We start from the raw sequence: 16,913 nt of genomic DNA, 5'->3' as shown, positions 1-16,913 counted from the left end.
ATTATTGCGATACAATTTTTTCTTCAAAATAGCGTGAAAGTTTTCGCGCACCGCCCCTCAATAAGTACCTTTCTTCATTCCATTTCCACGGAGTTCGTCTTTTGAAGTAGTACACCATGTCGCCATTAAAGCATATTCCTCCTCCGGTGTCCACCATTGTGGAATGTCTGCATTTTCCGTTTCAACTGCTATCGATTTCCCTTTCGTTTTCCCTTCCACTCTTCCACTACCTCCCGCTTCCACTTCAGTCAATGGTTGTGTTCTAGGTGGTGGTTGGGTGGTTGTTTGTTTCATCGAAGCAAAAGTGGAGAAAAGATTTTGTTGTAAATTTGGGTTTTGACCAAATAGATTTTATTGAAGGTAAGGCGAGTTAGGAAATTCCAGTGATGGTGAAGCGAGATTGAAAGCGGCGTCGTGGTGATCCTTGAAACGATAAAATGTTGAAATAATTTTCATAATCCGCGAATCCGAGAGGCGATGTTGTGTTTGGTTGTGTGTTTGGGATTGATGATGGAGAAGGTATTTGAGTTTTGCTCCATTTTTTTGATTGAGAAGAAAGTATGAATTTTTTTATAAAATATAAGAGAAAGAGAGAAAGAAAGATGTATAAAGAAGTGAAAGTTGTATTTATACAAAGGTTTAAAAGGTATTTTTTTTAATATCAAACATAGCAACGGTCCATTTATTCAAACGTCTCAATTTTACGTGTTTTGCCAAGTTGTAACGAGCACGAGATATGCCACAACGAGAAGAAACGAGAAGGGGGACGGTGTTCCCCCGTTACAACGTCGTTATGGCGTGTACACGTCGACAATAACAAGCATGAGATTGGCCATACCGTATCCTCTTACCTTGAACCTGAAAAGGAAAATGCGAAAACGGGTCCCATGGGTTTTTGACACTCCTAATCGGGTTCTTTTTGGATGGAAAGGTATTTCTCAACACTTGTATACGTTTTCTAACATACGAGTTTCATTACTTTCATGGCCATCTGCTATCCACGTTTCTGTAACGACTGAACCGGCCGGTTCATTCTTCCCTCTTAAACCTCGCCGCTTCAGATTCTAAACCCTAGCAGCAGATAACACACACAAATCGAAGAAATGTTGGAGAGTAGACTGATTACGATTATCAGGAGAAGCAAATCTATCAATCAAATAAGATCGTCGTTTTCTTCTCACGGCGGATCGACGAATCTTCATAGTCGATTCGCGTTAGATCGTTATTCAACCTATAAGCATGTTGCTAATCCCACCACCAGGAACTGTCTCATCAATGGCTTTCGATCCTTGCACAATCTTAACAAGGTATTGTCGACTGCAATAAACTGAATATTGTTGTTTATCAAATCGACGAAAACTACTATTACGGTCCTTAAATATCATCAGACTTCTAATGATTCTTTCCTGATATCGTAATATTGAACTTTGATGCTGTGATTTTTCAATTATAAGATGCATTCGTCAAGTTTGGAAACAAAACCTTTTTGTTTTGATTGAGCTTCTTGTTGTATGGATCAATTAAACATACCTATCGGAAGTATACTTGTTTAATTATGAGCCAGGACAGGAGTTAATTACCATACAAAAGATGTATGGATGCTAAAGTTCTTCACTCTGTTATCTTGGCAGTATAGATATGTCATCTTGTACATAACGCTATACCATTCAATGAGAGCTATACAATTGATTATCTTTTTTTGTAAAAATTCCTTTCCTATATCATCATCAGCTCATATGTTTGTTTTTTGTATATATCAGGGTACCTACAAGCCATCTTTCAGGCATATATCTACTGTAGCTGCAAGTGTTTGCAAGGAAAATAAGGAGACAGTGAAGCTCCTTGTTACTGCTGGACCTCATGCTCAAAAAGCAATAGGAATATGGCTTTTTGCATCTGCTGCATGGGTCTTCAGTATGGTTATCCTTGGTGGTGTCACACGACTCACTCGATCTGGTCTTTCAATGACAGACTGGAAATTCACTGGCAGCCTTCCTCCTTTATCAGATGAAGATTGGTTGATTGAGTTTGAGAAATATAAACAATCTCCTGAGTTCAAGCGGTTAGTTTAATCATCAGTACGTCTACCTTTCTTCACATTCATCTGTCTCCAACATTCTTCTATTGTAAATTGCAATTGCATTGTTGATACATCTTTCTGAATCGTCATTCCAGAAAGATCACTATATAAATGCTAAAGGAAAGTTTGCAAACTTGATGTTGCTCCAATTGAGAGTGTGATTAAGGAGTACTCAAGATTTTGCTACATTTATTAGATAAGAGAAGAGGAGCTACTGAATCAAATATATACTGACCCGACCCCACATGATTTTAACTACTTGCAGTGTGAACAGAGGAATGAATATTGATGATTTTAAGTTCATTTATTGGATGGAATACGCGCATCGTATGTGGGGAAGAGCATTGGGGATCATGTTTGCTCTCCCATTTTCGTATTTTATACGAAAAGGTTATATAAATCTACGGCTTGGAGTTAGGCTTGCTGGTTTATTTGCTCTTGGTGGTGGGCAAGGGATGATTGGTTGGTGGATGGTTAAAAGTGGTTTAGAAGTTAGTATCATCTTTCTTTATAAAGTTCATAAATACAAAGCTAGTCAAAACTCATTTCTTTGACTTTTTTTTTTTTCATCAGGAGCCACCTTCAGAGTACTCACAACCAAGAGTAAGTCCATATCGTCTTGCTGCTCATCTGACTTCAGCTTTTGCTATTTACTGTGGACTTTTCTGGACTGCTCTTTCTGTTGTCATGCCTGAACCTCCTACCGAGTCAATGGCTTGGGTCAACGGGGCTGCAAAAGTCAAAAGATTGGCTCTTCCGCTTGGGATTCTTGTTGGTGTAACTGCGATTTCAGGAGCTTTTGTTGCAGGAAACGATGCGGTATGTGACTAAATTTCTTGAAAGTATTACGGAAATGCCCTTTTTCTGATTTTGTTTTATGTTAAAATTTGTCAAGGGACATGCGTTTAATACGTTTCCAAAGATGGGGGATTCGTGGATTCCGGAAGATGTTTTGAGTATGAAGCCGGTCATCCGCAACTTCTTTGAGAATACAGCAACTGTGCAGGTAGAGATAGGCAGCTTTGTAATTGGATTCTGATGGAATTGGAATTTGAGATTCCATTTCAATTGTGTGTTTGGTTGCCAAATCCAAATGTATGGAAATTATATTTCCTATCTTTCAAATTATGTGTTTGATGGATTTGATTTGATTTGCTGACAACCAAACTCATGACATTATGATTCCTTCAGTTTCCATTTCTTGTTAAAACATCCTGCAAGCCAAAATACTTTATTTAATATTCTTGTTTTCTATGTACAGCTTGATCATCGTATACTTGCAACTACAACCCTAGCAGCAATTGGTGGGTTATGGTGGTCAACGAGGAAGGTTGACTTACATCCTGCTATTCGTTCATTAATCGGAAGTACCATGGGAATGGCTGCTCTCCAGGTAAGTACATACTGTTGATAAACTTGCACTTATAAATTTAATAAGTGATTTTTGTTTTATAATATAATTTGCAGGTAACTTTGGGCATATCAACTCTTTTGTCTTATGTGCCGGTTTCACTTGGCACAGCCCACCAAGCTGGGGCGTTGACTCTGTTGACTTTTATGCTTCTTTTGAATCACACTGTTCGGCGACCATCACCTATGCTTTTGAAATCACTGCCTGCTGTTGTTAAGACGAGCTAAGGTTGGGGGTTTCACCTTTTTTTTTTTGTAAGGTGTTATAGAATGCAATGCATAAGCTTATTTATTTACCCATAAGTGTCTTCATTGGGTATGCTAATGTAAACAATAGGTATAACAGGTTTATTATGTATTTCCTGTTGCCAGTGGCTATTTGACGAATTGGAATTCTAGAATGAATTTAGTCCTTTGTGGGAAATTCAACATTATACAAATTCCTTGATAAATGCAAACTAAAGTTGGTTGTTAATTCTAAAAGTTTCATGTCTTCATTTTAATGCTTAAAAGTGTTTTTAGAGCTAGTATTTTGATCCAATACATACATACAAGAACAAAGGATATGCCCAAGGTGGCAGCGATTTTCGAGGTATTGGGCTTTTTAAGTCCTAACTTTGGTTGGGAGTCGACTTAGCCATGGAATGTTCTTATCAGAAAATCATTCTGGCTTCATGTTTCGGCGTTCAATGACTGAGGATATTCATATAGAGAGATAATTATGATTTGTGTATGTTGTTCATCGACCTTGAGGATACTTATGGAAGTGTGCATCAAGAGAGGATTTTAAGATTTCTAGAAGATTGAAAGGTAGGGTATCAAATCGAACAATCATTGTGTCGTGTTTTTGTCTTACATGACATTACAATGTTCTATATCACACAAAAATGAACTGTCAGTCTAACACGATAACCATACAACTAAACATGACAAGCACGACAAAGTAACACAAAATAATCATTGTGAGTGGAAGAACTCGAACATTTAATATAATTTCTATTCTTCATTGTTTTCAGTTTGCTTTTAAGCTTAAAATCAATTTAAATAAAAGTAAATTAGTGGGTGTTGGAGTGTCTCGACCTGTGATTGAAGAAATGACTACTTTTATAGGTTGTACTTTTGTAAAGATTCTGTTTTCTTTATCTTGTGTTGGTTGTTGGTAGGAGTATGAATAGATTGGGTGCTTGGTCCGAAGTGGTGAAAAGAGTCGGTGCCAAACTTTCTAACTAGAAAGTTAGAACTTTATCCGTTGGAAGAAGTTTGACTTTGTTAAAGTCGGTTTTGGGTGCTTTGTCTACCTATTATTTTTCGCTTTATAAGGCGCCGATGGGTGTGCTCTCCAAGTTAGAATCCATAAGGAATAATTTCTTTATTAGGGTTGATTTGGATGAAAATAAAATGACTTGGGTTAGTTGGAATAAAGTCATGGCGTAAAAACAATTTGGAGGTCTCGATGTTAGTAGTCTTTTTTGCTTTGAATAGAGCTCTTCTTTTTAAATGGGTCTGACGTTTTTTTTAGTAACACAAAGGCTTTGTGAGTTAAGGTTGTGAAAGCATACACGGTGATAAGGGTAGCCTAAGAAAGCATTCTTCTACTTCTTTTGGTTCTCTTTGGATCGAAGCGGTGAAATCTACGGAAAATCTTAAGGTTAAAGGGATTGATCTTCTGTCTCTGTGCGAAAAAAGAGTTGGTGATGGTTATGGGTCTGTTTTTTAGGAAGATGTTTGGATTGGAAATTCTTCTCTTAAACATAAATTTCCTAGGATTTATGCTTTGGAATTGGATAAACAGATTATCGTGAAAGACAAGATGAACCAAGATGGGTGGGTGAGTTCTTTTCGTAGATTGCCTAGAGATTGGGGAGTTTAGATTGCTCGGTGACGCGATTTTAATCAACTTTTGTTCTCCATTATACTTTATGATATCAATGATAGATGAGTATGGTCGTTGGTTGTTTGATGGTTCTTGTGTTTTTAGTGTTGCTTCTACTCATACTCATATAGATAGGTTTTTGTTATCAGTGTCCTCTCCTATGAATTAAGATGGTGCGTATGAAGGTTAATGTTTTTGGTTGGCGGTTGAGACCAGATAAACTTTCAAGTCTAATTTGAAGAAGAGAGGAATCGACATTAATGTCTGTCTATTTTGTGTTTGATCTATGATGGAGATGTGGAAACGGTAAACCACTTGTTTTTCCTTTGTGATATAACTTCTTCTATTATGTTTCGTATTGGTAGATGTTGGAATATTTATATTCCAGTGATGGCCTTGTTTGAAGACTGGCTCGCTTGGTTTTCCTCTTTTCGGTTATACGAGTCTAAAAAAGTTTATTTAGAGGTGGTTTTTTGACTATGTTGTGGACGATTTGGAGCTATTGGAACAACTTTTTATTTGGGAGAAAAAAGTGGAGATTGATGAATATTTTTGATAGGATTGTTACTCAACCGTTCTTTTGGGCTAATTATAGAAGTAGAAGAAAGGTTTCCTTGAATTGGGTTGGGTGGTTACAAGATCCTAGAATCATTATTGCTTAATTTCTTTTTCATGATTTTGTAATCTTTTTTGTTTTCCTGCCAGCTTCTTGCTAGTTTGGTGTCATCAATTGACACCACTATTAAGGGGTCTGAGAGAGTTATGTTACAGCTCACGATGTGTTGGAGGTCATCAATCTTTGTTCGAACTTCCGTACTAGACTATAGAAGAATATGACTTCATTAAAGATTTGCACTTCTTACATGCAATCACTTTTGATTATGGATGAAATATACCATAATATTTGGGGCGAGATGCTCTGGTATATGTTTTTTCTTTTTTGTTGTTGATTATATCGTGCCAATAGCTAAGATAAGAGTGGAACCGGTATACATTATTTTCCCGGTGATGGTAGCTGAGAGAATAAAACCAAATGTTGTGCTGGATATTTGGAGAATAGCCATGAAGAAAAGGGAGTTAAAATGCAATACATATAAGACCGGGTATTTTTGGTGCAATAGAGCCAGAAGTATAATAAGAATTAGAGAGTAGAATGCTACAATAAGAGTAAAATGTATATTTCAAAGGAGTTTTCAATTACTTTGGGACTATGATCCACAAATGGTCAGGATTGTTGAAGCATAGGCTAAAATAGGTCGTCTTACAACATGAACAATTCTACAATATGGCTGTTAGGTCAGCTATGATATACGAACCAAACGATCACCAATAAATAAGACATATGAGAGGAAAATGAAACTTACATAAATGAAGATGCTACAGCAGACTTACCAGTTACCATGAACAAGGTTATACAATGTACCAACTGAAATTGATTGGGAGTGACATCAATCAAGTTCCTGTCAACGTATGTGAATCACATTGTACTACCAAGTGCATTTCATGGTGTGATAGTTAAATAAATATACATCATCAATAAAAGTAAAGATCTTGCAAGGGTACTACTAGATAATATAGATATCATGTAAGATTCGAGGTGTTGATGAAAATACAAAATCTTCCACATAGCTCAAGACTAAGATATAACATAGATAGAAAAACATGATTAACGCCCACGACCACGTCCACGCCCGCGGCCCCGCCCTCTTCCACGTCCCACAGGCCGCCCTGCATTACATGTCAAAAATATCAAACCGTTAGAGCAAAAGACATTACTGTGTTTGATGTGCATTGGACTGAAACTGACACTGATGTCAATAGGACAAAAAAGTAGGGTTTTTCACTTTTTGTGCTCCCATGAAGAACTACAAACCTGCAGTGGGCTTCTTGGGCTTGACTCTAGGTGTCTCTTCCACTAGCAATGTCTCCAGATTCAAGCTGTCGGGAAGTATATAGTAACGAATGTTATTGCCTCTAACACTCAAATGGTCAAGGGTTACTGGATTTTTCCCTTTCAGTGTCAACTTCACCGTCTTCAAGTGTGTGTTCATGCTAATATCAACACCTACATTACACCCATCCAAATTTACATGCAATGCGTAATGTTCCCTTTTTTTTTTGTCAATTTATTAAAAGGGTTGTTTGTTTTGTTGGCAACAAAAATTCAACAGTTCATCTACATAGACAAAAACATGTCTACAATAAGATATTCACAGGCAAGTTAAGTACAATTTCAACTTATTTAGGCTGCAAAATATGCAACATATGAAAATGTGTCCATTGGTCTCAAAGGTCTTGGAGGCATACCAAATATAAGATTAGTATTTGAGACTCTGGATACAGAGGGTTTCATTTTGTTTTACTGATATAATGCTCTAATGTGCTTCAGAATATATATATATATATATATATATATATATATATATATATATATATATATATATATATATATATATATATATATATATATATATAAAAAAAAAAAAACTAGCATGGGTGCAAAGTGCCTGATGATAACGAACAAACATGTCCCTTAACAAGGAACTGTAGTGTTATAGTGTAGCAGGGTTTAGAAAAACCCTGGTTACTCGCACATTTGGGACTACCAAAACGACATAAGAAGAGAAATAAGATGAAGAATTAGTTACCTGTTATGGTTCCATGTACAACTGTTCCATTCTTGAGCTCGATCGAGACAGTTTCGTTGTTCAACTTCATCAAAAACCTAGAGTTTTACACATAAAAAAAAAAAGAAAGAGAAGTGAAAACGTCATCCCAATAACTTTGCGAACCATGGAAATTAATCAAGAAATCAGAAATCAAGCAAAAAATAAGACAGAATTAACAGGAAAATCAGACCTGACGAGCTTCATTGTCGCGAATCGCAGGAGGAGAAGCTAGGGTTCCAAAAATTATCCAATTTTCGGGGGGAGCGGGAGATCTAAAACGTAGTCTTATAATTTTCGCCGTTGGAAAAGCATGTAACACGGTGTCGTTTCTAATGGGCTTAATTATATACCTTCCTTTCCAGGTTCACTATGGGCTCGTTTCGGCCATTGATGGACTCTCGAAGTAATGCACATTGAACAACACTCTCGCTGAAATAAAAAATAAGAACAGTTTAAAAAAGAGAATAACAGTTTGACAAAGTTAAGGCGCATGCTGCCTGTTTAATTGTTTATTAATTTATATAAAAAATTTATCCATACAAAGTGTTGATGTGATTGTCTGATTGATCGTTTTTGAATACGTAATAATCAAAATACATTGTATTACTATAATACAATGATAAAATTATTGAGTTATTCACAAAAATATCACAGTTTTATATATATATATATATATATATATATATATATATATATATATATATATATATATATATATATATATATATATATATATATATTTTGTCTTGCAGGGTTAAAGTGGTAAGTGTTTAAGTTGTTTGGGTAGTTTGTGTTAATTATTAAATCTTGTGGGCTTGTGGTGTGTTTGATCCATTGTTCTCCAGGTTTATGTGCGGGTTGTAAGAATCTGTTTACCCGGATACTTAAGGGGTGATGTAAGGGTTGCAGCTTATTCTACGCACTGGAAAATATCTTCTTTTGTTCAAAACTCTCTCAAACTTGTTGAAGGGTTTTCTTCTTTTCGCAGTTAGGGTTTACATATGTTCTTTGTTTCAGTTCTAAATCTCTGTAGATTAGGTTTTGTGTGATCTTGTGAGAGTAGAGTAAGATTTTTTGTAGTGAGGTTTATTTGTAAGTACTTAAAAACCATCTGTTCATTTGTCCTCAATCGATATAATGAATGATGATATTGGGAAGATGAGTTTGTGTGTTTTTTAAGATGGTATCAGAGCGCAAGGCCTCGATCTTGGTTCCGATAGCCTTCGTCTTCACGATTGAGGTATTTTTCTCTCTCTTCGTTGTTTAGATCATCTGGATCTTTGTTACTCTCCTCGTAGAGTTTTCTTTTTAGATATTTGGTACTGCGAGCTTCTTTGGTTGATTGCAGGTCTGTTGTCGAGTGGAGATCATCGTCTGACTTGTGGTCTATGAGTAGAGATCCTTGGTAACAGAACGCGAACTCGTCAGATCGATTAATCTTGACTCTGAAATAACTCTCATGAGAACGAATTTCATCGCCGTTAACTCTTGAAGAGAACGGAGTAACAAGAGTCGATCTGTCTTCCATCTTCAACGGGTTTTGTGAGCCTTCTTGTTCCCTTCTTGTCTCTGTTTCTAGTTGTAGATTCTAGGAGATCATGGTTGTCTTGAGTACACCAATTAATCTTTTTTTCTATTCTGTTTGATTGCTTCTTCTGTGGTTCTTGTCTTGGGCCCCGACATACCGTGGTGACCATCTGGACTTAAGGAATCACAGTTGTTTTGTTATTTTGTTTCTTATTAAGTGTCTTTGATTTTTTTTGTTTTTTGATTCTTTGTGCATCATGACTGGTTCTGAATCTGGTAGTGGTTGCAAGACCTCTGAGTCTGTGAACTACGATGATCCATTATTCATTCATCCTTCTGATAATACTGTTACTACTGTTATAAACTTTAAGCTAACTGGGACCGAAAATTTTCGTGTATGGCGTAGTTCTATGACTAGGAGTCTTAAGGCTAGAAATGAATTAGGGTTTGTAGAAGGTAAAGTGACTAAGGATTCTAAGGATGAACATCAATCCCTAAAATGGGGACGTGCTAACGTTGTTGTTTGCTCTTGGATTCTTGGTTCATTGTCTGAGTCCATTTATTCTAGCCATGCTTGTTCTGATTATGCTAAAGATATTTGGGATGAATTGTTTGAAACCTATCACAAAGTTGATGGGTCTGTTATCTTTAATATTCATCAAAGAATTAACTCTCTTAGTCAAAATGGAACTTCTCTTTCTGAATACTTTAATAAACTTGATGCTCTCTGGAAAGAATTTGATGGTCTTACCAGTCTTACTGAGTGTACTTGCGAGGTTGCTGCCACGTTTAATGATCACTCCAAGTTGATGAAATTAATGTAGTTTCTTAGTGGTCTAGATGAGTCTTTTAGTCAAGTAAAGAGTCATATACTTCTGATGGATCCCCTTCCTAATGTTAAGACTGCCTTTTCCATTGTTTCTAGAGAGGAGTCCAATCAGAAGAATGAAGTTTTTCCTTCTTCTAGTGTCTCCAAAGTTCAGTCTTTGCATTCAATAGTAGGTTCAATGATAGAAAGACTCAGAATAATAATTCAAATAAAGGTAGAAATCAGAATTTACAATGTAAAAACTGTGGGCTTAAGGGTCATTCTGTTGAAAGATGTTATAAACTAATCGGATATCCCAAGGATTTTAAATTTAGAAGTGAAGCTAATAGTAATAATATGAAGAGTCAAAATAAGTCTTTTACTAGTAACTCCTCATCAGTTCCTTCTAGTAGTTCTTTTTCTTCTAGTGTTGTTTCAGAAACTGGAGGTAGTAATGCTCACTATTTCACAAGTGAGCAATACAACAAGCTATTGAGTCTTATAAATGAAAAGTCTTCTATCTCAGAGGATACTTCTGTGAGTGCTAATATGGCAGGTATTGGCATTCCTTGTTTTCAGTCATGTAATTCTTTTCTTGAACATCAAAAGTGGATAGTTGACTCAAGTGCCAATCAGCATATGACCTCAGCTGAGTCACTTCTTCATGACACTATTGATGTTTCAAAATTAAACCTTCTAGTTAGTCATCCTAATGGTTCTCGTGCCAAAATTAATAAAATTGGAACTTTACAATTTTCAAAAAGCTTAACTTTGTTTGATGTCTTTGTTGTTCCTTACTTTAATGTAAATTTAATTTCAGTACATAAGTTGTGTAGGGATACAAACTGTGAGGTTTGTTTTTAATGAACATGAGTGTAAAATTCAGGATTTACAGTCAATGAAGATGGTGGAGAATGGTAAAGAAACTAGGGGATTGTATTATCTTAATTCTTTTCCCTCAGGTACTTGTTCTGCTAAATCTAATTTTGCTAAGTGTTTTGTGTCTAAGTTGACTTGGCATAGTAGGTTAGGACATCCGACTGAACAAGCATTGAACTGTTTGAAATATAAACTTAATTTTACTAATACTAATCTACCACCATGTGATGTATGTCACAAAGCTAAACAAACTCGTAAACCTTTTCCTCTTAGTGTTCATAGTTCATCTTTTTTAGGAGAATTGGTTCATCTTGGTGTTTGGGGTCCTTATAGAGTGTCTACTAGGGAAGGTTTTAGGTATTTTCTGACTGTTGTGGATGATTTCACAAGGGCTACCTGGGTCTATCTTTTAAAGGGCAAAGATGAAGTTGATAATTGTTTTACTTCCTTTCATAGTATTTTGATAAATCAGTTTGATTCAAAACTTAAGGTTGTTAGATCAGATAATGGGATTGAGTTTTTAAATGCTAGAATGAGTTATTTTCTAAAACTTAATGGAATTCTGCATCAAACATCTTGTGTTTATACCCCACAGCAAAATGGGGTAGTTGAAAGAAAACACAGACATATTTTAAATGTTGCTATATCTCTTTTGTTTCAGTCTGCTCTTCCAGTTGTTTACTGGGGAGAAGCTGTTCTTACCTTAGTTTTTTTTATTAATAGAATGCCTACCTCTGTTTTAAAAGGTTTAACTCCATATGAGCTTGTTTTCAAAAAACCTCCTAATTTTGAACACTTAAGGGTATTTGGTAGTTTATGCTTTGCTACAAAATTAAACAACCAAGACAAGTTTTATGAAAGAGCTGAAAAGTGTGTTTTATTAGGTTACTCATCTGAAAAAAAAGGGATATAAATTGTTGAGCCTTGATACAAATTATGTTTTTGTTTCCAAGGATGTGAAGTTTTACGAATCTGTCTTTCCTTTTAAGATGAAGTCAGTTTCTGTTGATAAAAGCTATGTTTTTAATGATCCTCTTATAGACCCTTTTTCTTATGATGGTTTTGATAACCCTGAATATATAAATGATGTTGTCGATTTGGATGATCTGAGTATTAACCACCAATTGGATGGTTCTAATGCAGCTGAGAATTTGACTGATGCCTTGTTTGATTCTACACCTGGTGACAGTCAGACCAGCGAGGCATCTGTGCCTCCGTCAGGTGTGTCTATGTCAGATCCTTCTAGTGTTTTTGAGGAAAGCAGTCAGTTAGATTCTTTACCTTCCTTAGGACAGTCTGTAGGGATCTCTAGGTCTAGAAGAGAGTCTCGAGTGTCTGTTAAGTTTAGTGATTACATTGTTGAGGGAAAGTATAAATATGGTATTGAACGAACTCTTAATTATTCTGTTCTTAGTAAAGAAAATAAATGTTTTGTTTCAAATCTTAATAAAACAGTTGAACCAAAAAGTTTTGTTGAAGCCTCTTTTGATCCTAATTGGATAAATGCTATGAATAAAGAAATGGAAGCTTTGTATAGGAATCATACTTGGGACATTGTGATTTACCAAATAATAGAAAGGCAATTGGTTGTAAGTGGGTATATAGAATTAAATATAAACCCGATGGTGTTGTTGATAAGTATAAGGCTCGCCTTATAGCAAAAGGGTATAATCAGAGAGAAGGTATTGATTATCAAGAAACCTTCTCTCCTGTAGCCAAAATAGTAATTGTACGTGTAGTTTTGTCTTTATCTGTTAACAAGTGTTGGCCTTTATATCAACTTGATATAAATAATGCCTTTCTTTATGGAGATATGTCTGAAGAAGTGTTTATGACTCTACCTCCAGGATATCATTCTGTAGGTGATAAAAGAGTTTGCAAATTAGTTAAATCATTATATGGTTTAAAACAGGCCCCTAGAAAATGGAATGAGAAATTATGTGCTGAGTTGTTTAGTTGTGGTTTCGTACAAAGTGTTAATGACTATTCCTTATTTGTTAGAAATATAAATAGTTATGTTGTTATTCTATTGGTTTATGTTGATGACATAATTTTAACAGGTAATAATAAAAATGAAATAAAAAAATGTAAAATCTTTTTTAAACTCTAAATTTTTTATTAAAGATTTAGGAAAGCTGAATTATTTTCTTGGAATTGATGTTTTAACTATAAATCAAGGAATTTGTTTAAATCAAACAATGTACTGTCTTGAACTTTTGCATGAGTTTGGTATGCTGAGTTGCAAGCCTGTTTCTATTCCTTTAGAAGCAAATTTTGTCCCTAAAAGGAATTATGAATCTGATGACCCTTTATTGGAAAATATAACTAAGTTTCAAAAGTTAGTAGGGAAGTTGATATATCTCACTATTACTAGACCTGACATTTCATATTATGTACAAACTTTAAGTCAGTTTATGCATAAGCCTTATAAATCTCATTTAAACATAGCTTTAAGATTACTTAGGTATTTGAAAGGTTGTCCTGGGAGAGGTATTTCTATTGTTAAAAGTGATAATTTTAACTTAACTGGTTTTGTGGATGTTGACCGGGCAAAGTGTTTGTTTTCAAGAAAGTCAATTACTGGTTATTGTGTTTATATTGGAAATTCTTTGGTATCTTGGAAGAGTAAGAAACATGCAACTGTTTCAAGGTCTTCTACTGAGTCTGAGTATAGAGCCTCAGGTTCTGTTACTTGTGAAATAATATGGATTTCAAAATTTTTATTTGATTTAGGAATTAAAGGCTTGTCTCCTGCTAATGTTTTTTGTGATAATGAATTTGCTATAAAACCTGCTTTGAACCCATTTTTTCATGAAAAAACCAAGCATTTTGAAATTGATCTACATCTTGTAAGAGAAAAGGTTACTAATGGATTTTTGAAAATTGAGAAAATTAGCTCTTATAAACAAAGAGCTGATATTTTGACTAAGTTTACGAGTCCAATGCAACATAATTTTTTAATAAGTGAGCTTGGTCTAGTTAATCCTTCTGTTAATGGTTAAATAAATGTTAAGTTTGAGGAGGGGTGTTATATATATATATATATATATATATATATATATATATATATATATATATATATATATATATATATATATATATATATACAGACTTAACATTTTGTCTTGCGGGATTAAAGTGGTAAGTGTTTAAGTTGTTTGGGTAGTTTGTGTTAATTATTAAATCTTGTGGGCCTGTGGTGTGTTTGATTCGTTGTTCTTCGGGTTTATGCGCAGGTTGTAAGAATCCGTTTACCCGGATACTTAAGGGGTATGTAAGGGTTGCAGCTTAATCTACGCACTGGAAAATATCTTCTTAGAACTCTCTCAAACTTGTTGAAGGGTTTTCTTCTTTTCGCAGTTAGGGTTTACATTTGTTCTTTGTTTCAGTTCTAAATCTATGTAGATTAGGTTTTGTGTGATCTTGTAAGAGTAGAGTAGGATTTTTTGTAGTGAGGTTTCTTTGTAAGTACTTAAAAATCATCTGTTCAGTTGTCCTCAATCGATATAATGAATGATGGTGTTGGGAAGATGTGTTTGTGTGTTTTTTAAGATATATCTCCATGGACCATGAAATCATTTGTTTTCCAAACTTTACCAAAAGACCACATCCTTAGTTAAAATTCTCTTATAAGTTAGCAAGGACTTTTTGAAATGACATAAAACAAATCAATAATCTTTATATATATTATATAAATCTTTATGTAAATAGTTTAAAATAGTTTTTCTCGATGAAGATATTTACCAAATAACTTGTAGTTAGTTAGTTCGTTTTGTTTGTTTATTTACTTATGTATGGCTTGTGGTTCACGTAATTGTCATCTTCAACTTCATATCAATACCACACTTACTAAAATAATATTCTCTAATAAGTTAATTTTATTGAATAAATATCTTTGCAACTACGTATGTTTTGCACGTTTCTCCAATGAATAAATATCTTTGCAACTAGTTATGTTTTGCACGTTTCTTGGAGAAACGTTCAATGCATACATAATGTATACCGCTAAAGAATAATGAAGTTGCATATAAAAAAAGACACCATTTGTGATAAACATGTACAATTATATTTGTAACCCTAATCTCCTTTCCTGCGCCACCAACTCCCCTTCCAATTTTGTTCCCAATAATTGTTCATTTGGATGTTACGATCTCTCAAAGCTTTTATACATGCATGTGCTTCTTATACTACCATAATTTTCTCTTGGAGATCGATCCAAAAATTTTAGAAAAATATACCATCTACATAGATACTTGTGAGGGAAATTTGTGATATATTTTGTTAGTTGTAGACATTCATCGACAACTAATCACATTTGATAATGTTTGCATTCAACAACAAATAACACAACTTTTAAAATAAAATATTCATCCATTGAGAAGTTTGTTCATATTATAATAAAAAAGAAATAAAAATTAATACTGCTTTTATAGGTAATGATCGTAGATAGTTTGCATGGTTGTTTTTCAACTTTAATATAGCCTCTAGAGTGACAATCTTCCTGATTCTTCTAATTTTCTTAATGACTCCATCCTCTTTTCTATCAAGCTACCAAACGAGGGGGTGTTCATAAGAAATGCCATAATCCAGTTATGTGGATGTGATGTCGAAGCTCCGTTATTTATCTCATGAACTTCTTTGAACTCGAGTATAAGGTCTTATAGATGTCTTAATTTCAATATATGTAACAAATATCTAATGTTGGTTCTAATTTATTATGATTTTATTTATCATATCGGATATGCATTATATATACAGTTAATTCTCGTTGCTCTTATCTACAATGTCTGGTATTGAGCCAAGCCAAACCGCCTTTTTCTTTAGCTGGCTGATTTGGAACCGATGGGTCAACAACTAATGTTGGTCAACAATGGTTTCGGCCATCGACTTCTACTGTTAGGTGTCATCCATAGCTTTAACGTGACTTCCACCGCTTTTGCTCTCCAATCGAATGCTTACACACCTATAACACCTTGTTTTGAAGTGTTCCCATGTTGAGGATGGTGATCATGGATTGGGTATCAGCAAGCTTCGGATCCTTGAGGGATTGAGTTTTTGGATCCAGTTGGAGTTGGATAATGTAATTTGGATGTTTCGAGTATCGGTTTGTGTTTGGAATCAAAGGGCATTTTGGTAATTTATCAGTTCGGTCTTTTATGGAAAATTGATTTTCGTTTGGGATGTCTTATGGCGAGTATGAATTGATAATCGTGTTGAGCGTCTCGATACCTTTTCATAGATACATAGATGATCGGAAGCGGAGTTTGGTGCAAAGATGGGAATCAAGGAAGAGCTTATGGGTCTTGCTTATGTGTCTCATTTCCAGCTTGTTGAGGTAAAAAGCTTTGAACTTGATCATTGATGTCTTAGATATATCATTTATGAGTTTTGGTTTATTTTGGTCCCAATAATGAGATCTAGTGGTATTGATCCCATTCCAGGAGCTTTGAGTTGCCCTTCTTAGTGTTTATGGAGTTCAAGGTCCATAAAGTTGGCACCTTTAGAGTTCAAAACCATCCATGTTTGAGTTTGGGTCCTTTCATGAAATTAGAATGCTACACTTTGTGATTGGGTCTTATTGGGGCATACAAAGTCATCAAGTCAGTGACTTTATGGTTCTAGACGTTCATTTAGAAGTAGATTTGTGGTTTAAACTTGTGGGATCAA

At 34.8% G+C, this 16,913-nt stretch overlaps 2 protein-coding genes across 2 annotated transcripts; one reads left to right on the top strand and one right to left on the bottom strand.

The window, feature by feature from the left end:
• Nucleotides 1-961: 961 nt before the first annotated feature.
• Nucleotides 962-3,965, top strand: LOC111884733 (cytochrome c oxidase assembly protein COX15). The gene is made up of 7 exons (XM_023881041.3): nucleotides 962-1,307; nucleotides 1,761-2,062; nucleotides 2,346-2,571; nucleotides 2,654-2,899; nucleotides 2,976-3,086; nucleotides 3,342-3,473; nucleotides 3,548-3,965. Exons 1-7 carry the CDS (start codon nucleotides 1,104-1,106, stop codon nucleotides 3,716-3,718), a joined length of 1,392 nt encoding a protein of 463 aa, XP_023736809.1. The 5' UTR covers nucleotides 962-1,103; the 3' UTR covers nucleotides 3,719-3,965.
• Nucleotides 3,966-6,820: 2,855 nt separating this feature from the next.
• LOC111884756 (small nuclear ribonucleoprotein SmD1a) lies at nucleotides 6,821-8,369 on the bottom strand. Its single transcript, XM_023881071.3, has 4 exons — nucleotides 8,223-8,369; nucleotides 8,012-8,088; nucleotides 7,237-7,428; nucleotides 6,821-7,091 (listed from the first exon to the last, which is right to left on the bottom strand). Exons 1-4 carry the CDS (start codon nucleotides 8,234-8,236, stop codon nucleotides 7,030-7,032), a joined length of 345 nt encoding a protein of 114 aa, XP_023736839.1. The 5' UTR covers nucleotides 8,237-8,369; the 3' UTR covers nucleotides 6,821-7,029.
• Nucleotides 8,370-16,913: the final 8,544 nt, after the last annotated feature.

This window comes from Lactuca sativa, chromosome 7, assembly GCF_002870075.4.
Source record: "Lactuca sativa cultivar Salinas chromosome 7, Lsat_Salinas_v11, whole genome shotgun sequence".
In the NCBI taxonomy this organism is placed as follows: domain Eukaryota; kingdom Viridiplantae; phylum Streptophyta; class Magnoliopsida; order Asterales; family Asteraceae; genus Lactuca; species Lactuca sativa.
The sequence above is the reverse complement of the archived record's forward strand: the minus strand, read 5'-3'. Positions and strand labels throughout refer to the sequence as shown.